General features: G+C 39.1%; 1 protein-coding gene and 1 long non-coding RNA gene across 2 annotated transcripts; one reads left to right on the top strand and one right to left on the bottom strand.

Moving 5' to 3' along the window:
• Positions 1-69: 69 nt before the first annotated feature.
• Positions 70-9,763, top strand: LOC116920036. The gene is made up of 7 exons (XM_045172417.1): positions 70-290; positions 358-408; positions 482-605; positions 1,009-1,459; positions 2,468-2,788; positions 2,861-2,992; positions 9,188-9,763. Exons 1-7 carry the CDS (start codon positions 133-135, stop codon positions 9,391-9,393), a joined length of 1,443 nt encoding a protein of 480 aa, XP_045028352.1. The 5' UTR covers positions 70-132; the 3' UTR covers positions 9,394-9,763.
• LOC116920045 lies at positions 9,596-10,782 on the bottom strand. The gene is made up of 3 exons (XR_004392159.2): positions 9,966-10,782; positions 9,792-9,880; positions 9,596-9,696 (listed from the first exon to the last, which is right to left on the bottom strand). It is a non-coding gene; the product is annotated as an uncharacterized LOC116920045 (long non-coding RNA).
• Positions 10,783-10,990: the final 208 nt, after the last annotated feature.

A 10,990-nucleotide genomic window follows, 5' to 3' on the forward strand; every position in this document is an offset into this window, starting at 1 on the left:
TCGCATAAACATTCCCTCCGTTCTTCCCTTTATTTGGTTTCGATACGATGCCCTTTTTTTTTTGTTATTAAATTTCCTAATTGCATTTTTCTTGGTGAAAAACGCGCCGTTTTCAAGACCATCGACGCGTTAATGATTTTTTCTTGCTCTCAATTCCACCCCTCCCCCCCTGATCATTTGGACTCGATAAACGATAAAAGTGTCTTAACAAACGTAAACATGATTCGGTGCCAATATACTATTAAAATTACATTGGAAAATGTTGACATTTTCTACGTTTCAAATTTGGGGTATGTATTTAATTTCAAATTTAACTTTTGATTTAACGTTTTTTTTTTTTGTTTTTTAAAATTCCAGACAATTGCAGCAATTCTTCAACGAAATGGAACATTTTGGGGCTTTCAAAAGGTACATCTAAACATTTAATTTTTTTAAAAATGATAATCTCTCGTTTTATTTATTTATTTTAATTCTATTACAGGCGACAGACACAAGAGAGAACGATTTGCCTATTAATGTCCATATACCTACCGGCTGTGCTTGCTCACTTGGACTGTGTTTTATTCGTTTACGGAACGTTCCCCCACCCCGCTACCCTTTTCTCAGTAAGTGAGTGTGTGTGTGTGTGTGTACAATATAGGAAGCTCCGCCCTCACAGCTTCTGCTCCGGATGCTGCACAGGAGCTCCTCCTTTTTCTTCTCTTGAATAACAAATCACTCTCCTTCGCCACCCCAACCCACCTTTTTATACATTTTTTTTTTCTTTTTTCGTTTTCATATTTTTTTTTCTTTTCTTTTCGCTTCTCCCCAACTTTTATGATAGATATATAGTTGATAGATATAGACTCGACCGAGCCTAGATCTTATCCAGGAAGGTTAGCACACACATGTAATATTGGACCAGTGTCAAATGTGTTTATTGGAATCTTTGTTTAAACTGTGATTCTTTTTTTTTTAGTAGTGTGGCATTTTCAAACTTTCCCGCCGTTCGAACAATTTCGATTTTAGATTAAAACGTGGACGAAACAACCACCCCCTCCAAAAAAATCTAGAGAATCGTTCGTGTGCGTCGGTATCATGTTGGACGTGAAAGAGGATGCGGAACAGTTGAACGCTGAAGATTCCGTTAAGTGCGAACCGACGGTGGGATCATCCGATGGCCGTCATGAAACGGCAATCATCAAACCTTATTTGAAATTCGGTGTCAGCGCTATTTTGGGATTGGACATTCATCACGAACCTCAATCACCGCAAGACGCTACTAGGTCGTCTCCCGTCCGGCCGGAAGAGTTTGCCCAGCAATTGAAAGCGGTTCAGCCTGACGTTCATCACGCGTCGTCTTTGCTTAGCGAGCACAGCGACACGTCTAAAAATGTCTCGTTTCATCCCGTCTATCATCTGCACTCCTATTTCCATCCGCTCATCCAGCAGCAAACGGCCAATAAGCCGAATTTTTCAGGTAATTAAATCTTAATGTTTGTTGAATTCAATTATTTCTAAAAAGAAAAACGGAAGTGCTCGTTCGCTCTGTGTCGATTCGATCAAACTTTTACCCTCTTTTCTTTTCCCTTTTTTTTTTTAAATTCTTAATGAGCTCATCAATTCGTTTAGCAACGAGGGTTATCATATTCGTTGCCATAGAACAACTTGAAACAACTTTTTCTTCCATTTCTCTCGTCTCAAGTTATGTCACTTCTTTCTTCGTTACAATCAACGATGGGCAAATCTATTTTCATCATACAAGTCGCATCTCTTTTTTTAATGAGCTCATTTGTGATCGTTTCGCCGCGGGGCAGAGCTCCTGTCTTTTTTATGAAATCATTAAAAACAAATCGTAGTCCTTTTTATTTATTTTTATTTATTTGCTACGGAATAGGCACGTAACTATTTGCTAATCGGTTAACAATCATTTATCCACCGTCTGTGGCTGATTGATTTGTTTGAGGTTAACACAAGATAAATAGACGTGTGTGGGGGGGGGGGCGGTTGGCTCTCGGGAAAGCAGCGGGAAATCTGAAACTGCTGAACAAACAGACAGGGGAGAGTAAAAAATGTTTGGTTTTGACTGGAAAAAAAAAGAATGGGGTTGGGGGAATAGACACACACACACACAGAGAGTTTATTAGGCTTATTATATATGTCTACTAGTGAGTGTGTATACATATGTATACAGTTACTAGTGGAAAAATGGCCATTCTTGTCATAGTATCATCCGATTTTTTTCTTCTTCCTCTTCCCCAGTGGGGGGGTTAGAAGAGCAAACACGTTACAAAATGGACTGTGTGTACTTAGGGATATAAAGATTTGTGTGTGTGTGTCTGTAAATTGCCACTTAACCGCAATTGTCCTCTGTGTGTCTACCATTAAAAAGAAAAAGGGAGCGGATTGGGTTACTTGTGTAACTTAAGTTTATTATTATTCTGTATATAAAAATAAAAAATTGGATGGATGTGATTGTTTGGAACAGATCGACTTGCGGGAGAAATCAGGGCCGGATTAAATGCGGATATTTCTGCCCGTCAACACACGTCGAATTTGGCGGGTTCGTCGTCGACGTATCCGTGGCTCCAAGCGGCCGCCGCAGCGGCCGCTTGTGTTACCAATCAAATGGCCAATTCCGTCTACAATCCGTCGATGGTCCAGCAACATCCTCCACCGACGTCGGGATTGAATCAATCATCGCCGTACTACAATTTCAATGTCATCAACTTGGCTGCGGCCGCCTCGTCCAGCACTAGCGGTGCTGGTCCAGCTAACAACTCGGCCAACCGGCCGAGAGCCCGTCGAGGTAAATTGAATTTGTTTTTTGTTTCATTTTCTGAATTGAATTGGATTTGAATTTGATTTGTTTATTTGGCAGGAATGATGAGACGGAGCAGTGTTTTCCGAATTGCAACGCCGCGGCCTGGAACGCCGTTTCCAAATTCAGAAATACATTTCCAAGCCGGAACGCAAAAAACTGGCCGAGAAATTGGGCCTCAAGGATTCTCAGGTAGGCCGTCCTTTTTCTGTTTCCGCCCGTCTCTTTTCATTCGACTTGATTGGGCTAGTCCCGCTTTGCATTCAAACCTACACACACGGCCCAGCGTTTTATCCTTTTTTTTTTTTTTGACATTCATTGTCCAGCCGTTAAATTTCCGACAATGGACAAAAGCTCCTTCACATTTCGTGATTAAAAGCCACGGCCCGTTTCTCCCCTCATCTCTAGTCTTCTTTTGAAGGCCCAACACCCCACTCTCTCTGTGTGTGTGTGTGTGTGTGTGTGTGTTAAGAGCGTTGAAGGTTTTTCTTTTTCTCCAGCCCATGTCCTAGATGTGTATTACTCTAATATATATATCTATCTCTTTATATATTATATTGCATACATAATATGGGAAGAAAAAGGGGGTGGTGGTACATCGCGGTGCTGCCGGTGACGTGATTTGATGATGGGAGGGTGGCGCGAGTCAAGATTTTTTATTTTATTTTATTATTTTTTTTTGCGTTCGTTCTTGCCTTTTGACGACGTCGGCCTATATAAAAAGGGGGAGGGCACAAGTCCGGGACGGACGGACCGAAAGAGGGAGGGGGGATAGATGTCTAGCCCAGCTGGTGCCAGCACAGCCGTTGCCTGCCTCTTCGTTTTTATTTTTTTTTATTTTCTCCCCTTCTTCTATTATTATTATTATTATTATTATTATTATTATATGACGTCGCGTGCGGAATCGGGAGTATTTAGAACATCATCAAATCCTTTTAGTTTTTTTCCTATTAGTCGTGCTGAAAAAGAAGAAGAAAAATCATTAACTATTCACAATGATTTTTTTGGATTTTTAAACTTTTCATTTGAGAATCTTTGGAGAATGAAAAGGTGCGCAAGGCTTCGTGTCGTGTGGAGCCAATTAGCGATCAACCTTTTTTTTTTTTTTAATTATTAAAAAGAAAAATGCAGGCGGATATCGGTTACTTAACAACGAGCGTGAAATGCAATCAGACGATGTATTTTTTGTTTTCTTTCAAAACTAGATTTTAAAAATTTTTTCTTTTCTTTTCTTTGAAAAAAATGCACACACACAAAAAGAGGGAGAAACAGAGATATGAAAAGAATAGGAAGCCCCTGTTGCATTCGTCTGGAAAAAATTCAAGCTGTTACCGAGTAGTAGCGGCAGCGGCACATTTATATACATTTGATTTGTTATTATTATTATTATTACTATTATTATATAAATCTTATTATTGGGTTTTTGTGTTGGCATTGTGCTTGGCTCACAACCCCGCCATCCACTAGCGAACAGTCTGGCGGTCATACAATTTCAACGGCAATAGAGATGACGCGCTCCGTGCTGCAAGGCGTCCCGTCACGTTGCGCCACTTTATTGGCCGCCATCAAGCGTGAAAAAAAGAAAATCTATAAAAATGGGCGCTGGCTTTTGTTATTTATTTATCATTTCATTCCCCCCAATGGGGAGGGGGGCCTCTATTAAGATATCGTTAGTTAACACGTTGTTTTTCAAACGACATTAGTTTGAAAATTTGAATAGTTTGTTGTTGTTTGTGTGTAGCGGCAATGCGATCATTGGTGGGAAACCTATCCAAACATGTCGAAGCATGAATGGCTGATTGGACGACGATGATATTATTTAAAAAAAAAACGAATATGAAAGAATGTCAAAAGAGAGAAAAAAAAGAAGACGAGTCGTAGGAGGGATCGAAGAGCAATTTCATTTCTTTTCAAGTGAGAAAAGGAGAAGGGAGGGTCGGGTTTATAATAATCGCCATCAGCTGTCGCCAGCAGATGTCACCTCTTTTTTTGGCAGTGCGGAAGATGTGTTCTTTTGCTCCGTGTTCTTCCATCCTTTTCTGTATACCGTAAAGCTGCTCTACTGTCGGGAGTGAAACTAATGAATAAAACGTTTCGGGGGTGGGGGTAGGAGAAGGGGGGGACAGATACGGCAAACGGCCAAAACCTCTTTATCTCCTCTTCTTCGACGTACAGGCACGAGTTTCCGAGAAAACCCCTCCATTTTTGCACAAGGCCTTCTCATCATCTGCAATAATAATAATAATCATCATCATCATCATAATAATAATAATAATATCCTTCACTCGATCTTTCCTTCTTTTCCTACATGCACTGGCGGGCAAGTTCTGCTTGTGACAAGTCGACCTTTTTTTATTTTTTTGTAGATGGGGAAGGGTCTTTTGACGTACGTTGGGTGATGTATAAAAAATCAAGAAGGAAAATAAAAAAAATGAGAAAAGGGAAGGATATAAAATAAGCGGACAAAAATCGTTCAATCACAGCACAGCAGGAGAACTTTGCGAAAAGAGGAAAACGAAATATGCGCGGCTGTTGACGGTAGGCGGAGTGGGTGGGATCTTATGGGGTGGTGAGGCTATGGAGACGTTGATGGTTGCAACGACGCGCCGCCTGTTCGTGAAAGTTTGAAAGATGATTGGATCCGCCCCATGCAGTCGCGCCATCTCTTATTACAATAAACACATTTTCGTATGTGTGTGTGTGTGTGTGTGTGTCGTGATATGACAAGTGTGTATAACCCATCGTGATTTGTCCTTGTTAGAAATGGGTCCATCAATTGATTTATTCGATGTAGCGATTGCGATTATTGACGTTTTTTTGTTGGATTGCTCTTGACATTTATTTTGTTTTTGCTGGTGGATTGATTGAGTGTTGGGTATTAATTATCACAAATGATTAGCAAATGATCACGATGTAAACAATATGTTGCCGATTGACTTTTCAAACGATCGCAGCAAATTGACCGCGTCGGTTTTTTTTTTTTGGGTGTGTGTGTTGGTTTTTTTCTTTTTTTCTTTCTTTTCTTTTCTTAATGTGTGAAAAGGATTTTTTCTGTTCATTTTTTATGAGCCATGAATGTCATCGTCTATTTGCCACAGTCCGTTTATCCTCTTTGGTATATATTTAGTTCCATTTTTTTTTTTCCGGTTGGTTTATAACAAAGCTTTGCGACGACAAAAGAAAAGAGGTTTCGGTTGTAAAACTAGGGGCTTAAAAATGATTGTAATGAGTTAACAAGCTCGTAAAAAAAAAAAAAATGTGCATCCCCTTTTTATTTGAAGTGTTCATGCGGTTTTATTAATGTCTTCCGCTATGTGGAGCCACCTAGCGGTCGAAATAAGAACCTCATTGTATTAAAACAGGAAAAGCGTGCAACAAATGATGACAAATCCTTTTTCCTGGTACTTATCGTGCAAACGTGCAGCTGTCATCATTTCATCATATCGAGGGAAAAACGTGACTTTTTTTTTTTTTTGCAAAAAAGTTGCATCACAGTAGGAAAAAAAAACGAGACTTTTCTTTTATCGATATTGTGAAATAAGACAAAAGCTTAGCACATCCGCTGCAATTCTTCTCCTTCCTCCTGCGTTATTTCTGTTTTTATTTTTTATTTTTTTCCACGATTGTTGTTCTCCCCCTATCCTCCCACACCCCATTCTTTACGGGGGGAAAAGGAATGAGTGGATGGCGTGAACAGTGAAACCTGCCCAATGCACAGTAGAACACCGAAAATAAAAAGACAAAAGGGGGGGGTAGATTTTTATTTACTCTCGTGACCGAATAATTGGCTACTCGGCACAACTTTTTTTTTCTCCCTCTTATTTTATTTTTTTTTTTACCTGCCATGCAATATAATATACATATCCCACCATTGTTTCCCTCCAACTATTTCTTGCCCCCCTCATTCCCCCCTATTCACGGGGTGAGCATACAATCGCCAGTAGCTAAAATAAAACAATTGCTGTCTGTTGTGTTGAGAACAAAAAAAAAAAAAAAAAAACACAGAAGCCAGCCATTTCGCGTGACTCGATTTTGTTTTGTTTTTTTATTGTATTTTTCGTGCGTAACCTCGTTCATATCAAACAAAAACGAACGCACGACAATGTCGCATCAATTGGGTTGGCTACGTGACGATGATGGGGTAGATATTTCGCCCTTCCCCCTCCCCATCCTCCAAAAAAAGAGAAAGAACATGTTAAAAGACAAACAATCTAGAATATTTGTATTTGTATCGCGATAACAGTTTTCATTTCTGCCGTCGGATGGCGCCGACGTCGTCTAACCCCCCCGCCTGAAACTTGCACGATCTCCGTTTAATCAACAACAAAAGTTTTCGTGAGCCTTTTTTTGTTTTGTTTTTTCTTTTTTCTTGTTAATCCCTAAGGCAAGCGAGACGTGTATTGACGCATGTCGTCATCGAATCCAATTTCTCTTCTCCGATTGCATCTTCGTGAATGACGGATGATGCAAAAAAAAAAAAAGTAAGAACAGACGCAATAAACAAAGCCCCTTCTCTCTTTCTCTCTCAAAAATAAAAGGCGAAAATGACGTGACACTAAACGCTGACTAGATTGGCCATGTGGCGTCGGTTAGCGTCACCTAGGTTGCAAAGCTGCCCGAAGGCTATCCCCCCCCCCCCCTGTGTTGTTTTTCTTTCAAGTTTTGCTCCGTCGATCGTCCGGCCATTGACGTCAACCTTGTAGAGAACAAGAAAGGAGGGAGAGACTATAGAAAAGACGCAAAAAGTCTCTTGAAATCGTGACGACATTTCGCAGCGTTCACTCGCTTTGCAATAACGTTCAAGGTCGTAGACGGCCGCAGCATATGTCAGCATATGGACGCTCGCGCAGCCAATAGTGCGGTTTTTTTTTTTTATTATTTTGTATTTTGGCCGTGACTGGGGGGTTGTATTCGCGTTGCGCAACCGAAGCCAGTGGCACTCTACGTTACTACTACACGGTTGTAGTACACGCCGCCAAACCCGTGGGAGTATCTCATCCATAAAAAGAATCTTTCTCTTTCTCTTTTTCCCGCAGTAGCAAGCAATTAAATGGATATTAATAGAAATAATAAATTCGTTTTTTTTTTTGTTTTTTTTTGTTTTTTTTTATGACAAGGAAATTCTTTTTCTTTCGAAAATAATGGCGCGAATTGCAGATGGCTTGTACTATTCGTGAAATGTGTCGGCTATAGGCAAGTTATCACCCGTTAATTAAAACGTTTTTTTTTTTTCTTCCACTAAAGATTATTTTTCAAAGTTTTGCATAATGGCTCCTGTCGCTACTGACGAGGCCAACTTTATTTGACAGCATTTCGAATACAAGGCGAGGAATCTCATTTTCGGAGCTCTCGTTCGTGCTTCATTAATGCGGCAGGGACAACTTTTTGAGGAGGCGGAATCTTTTACAATGTCGTGTATCGATTTAGAAAAATTAAAATCACATAAAGAAAAAGAAAAAAAACACAATTTTAAATAGGCCTTATTTATTTTTTTATTTACTTATCTTTTACCACCTGCCGGTCACACCTGTAGGGAAGTGAATGATGGCCTTCCCCAATCGGATTTTTTTTTATTGTGGTTTTACGGACTGTTGATTGGATATCGAAAATTGTAAAGAGACACATACACGTACGGGTACCGCTCCATTATTACGGTTTTATTTTTATTTTTTTTCTAGCCCTAGGAAGTTAGTTAATGTAACTTAAATGTCGAGGCCTTATTTACCGTACGTGTGCGTCCTGTCAGCGGATTATTTTTTTTTTTCATGTTCTGAAACGTCAATTGCGAAATATTAAAAATCCAATTCAATTAGTTTCAGAATTTCTGCCCTTTTTTTTTTATCTGCATAATTTATGCGTGGATCATGCGAAAGTCGGTCACCTTGAAATGGAAATTTTCCCTTTCTCTGCATTTGCCTCTTTTTTTTTCAAAATTATACTCGGTAAAATAAAAAACAGCAAATTTTGATGAACTCAATTTTGTTTTTACGTTTCACCAGAAAATAGGCAACCACACTTAAATAAAAAACAAGTGCGCAACAGCTTGCGGATGTACACAGGAATGAATATTGACATGCCCATTAAAAAAACAGAAGGGAAGGGAGGGTATGGCCTGGATGAAAATTGGCAATCCGAATGTGCTGTTTTTACGTTTGCGTTTATGCCCTGGGAACTGCGCCGTAACTGTACACAAGAACAGGTGCGTTATAGATGACGTATGTAGGTCATGTATGCGCCCCATCATCGGACAAAGTCAATGTGTCATACTCGCTTACAAAACCTGCCATTTCGCAAGATTTTCACTTTGTGTTGGTCAATGGTCATTCGAAAATTCAATTTTGTTGTTTTTTCTTGTTTTTGTGTGTGTGTGTGTCATTTGAATTGTAGGTGAAAATATGGTTCCAAAACCGACGCATGAAATGGCGCAATTCAAAAGAGCGCGAATTGTTGGCCAATGGCGGGTCGAGATCGCAGACATTGCCAACCAAGAACAATCCGCATCCAGATTTGAGCGATTCGGAAATAGAAAGAGCCGCCCGCCATACGTCATTCCACCATTTGAAATCGAGCAACCAATCGGCGCCAACCAATGAATCGATTAGCGCCACCTGTTGCCTCGATGAAATCCGTTGAAGAAGAAAATAATAATAAATTTCTATTGGTTTTTCTTTTATTTGAAAAAAGAAAAGAAAATGAACACGACACGTATTTTGTTGTCCCATCCCTCGCTACCATGTGCTATTATTTATTAATAATATTTTAAATCATTTAAGAATCGATTCAAAGTCAAATGTAAACATTTTCTCGATTTCACTCGCTTCCACATGTTTTGATTTCTTTTCATTATAAATCCACCCATTTTTGTTTGTCAATGTCAATGTGTGCCAAATAATTGTCTGTTGATAATAAATCAACAATAAAAAATAAAAAAGGATAAATAAAAGTCATGATTGGATGATGTAACCGATTGAAACATTTTATTGTTATTTACCTTAGACGTCCATCTTTTTCTTAGAAAATAAAAATGTTATGGACATTGGACAATGGAGGAAGATGATCCGGTCATGGGAACACACCAACCTGCCACGTGCGACAAAAAAAAAATTATTTTTTTATTCTTTCTTTCAAAACAAAAAGAAAATAGAAATGGATTTTATTTTATTACTATTTTCATGGCGTTCAAGGTCGACTGCTTTTTTTTTTTTTCACCGGTCCGGTTATTTTTCTTTTTGTCCTCCTGTCTGGGATCTTCTTGATGGTGAACGCATGTCAGTTATATATTTAAAAAAATATATATAAATATAAAATAATAACTTGTTTGTGTGTTGTTGGGTCTAAATTTATGTACGGCCGTTGAAAGAAGAAGTACAGAAAAAAAAAATTAAATCATTCACGCCGACCACGTCGTGATACCCCCCCCCCTCAAATGAATGGATGAATCTATTAGCAATTAAGTTTTAACTGTTTCATTTTGCTCGTTAAAAGTAAAAAAATCGCAAATTCTTTGTTTTAAAAATCACAAAATAAGATTTAATGAAAACTTATTTCGGGGGTTAAATTTACTTTAATTGCGTCTATTTTGTATCACGTAGAGAAAAAAGTTGTCTCGTCCATGATGATACCGAAATGATAACAAATCCATTTATCCCGTGGTTTTTTTCTTTTTTTTTTCGATTTTAGGGGGCAGGGAGGGAAAAAAGAAATTGAGAAAAGACGAAAACCAAAAAAAAAAACAAAAACAAAACACAAGCGGCGGGGTTTTCGTTGATAAGCGCAAGGGCAAAAAAAAAAAAAAAGTAGGGGAATGGAAAAAAGGAAAGGGAAGAAGGCGAAGGTGGGCGGGGCTATACGCTCTATAGAATCCCCCTATCCTTTACGCTGCCTCACCACCACTACGGTCGTGAAACGGCGAAACGGTAGACCCCTACCTCCCCATTCCACCTCCTTCTTCCCTACCCCCCCCCTCTTCGGAAGGAAAAGAGAGAAAAAAAACGCCGACGCCCGTCAACGTTTCGTTCACTAAGCCAACAGACGGCCGCGTGTAATGATGTAATACAGTGACACCTGGTGGTAGAATTTTTTTTTATTTTTCAAAAAAAAAAAAAAGAAAAAAGAAAAACAAGTCTCGAAACAAATTCGGAAGAGTAAGACAACGAATTCACAGGAAAACGAACTTTTAAGTACAAGTGA

The sequence above is a fragment of the Daphnia magna genome, linkage group LG4, assembly GCF_020631705.1.
Source record: "Daphnia magna isolate NIES linkage group LG4, ASM2063170v1.1, whole genome shotgun sequence".
NCBI lineage: Eukaryota > Metazoa > Arthropoda > Branchiopoda > Diplostraca > Daphniidae > Daphnia > Daphnia magna.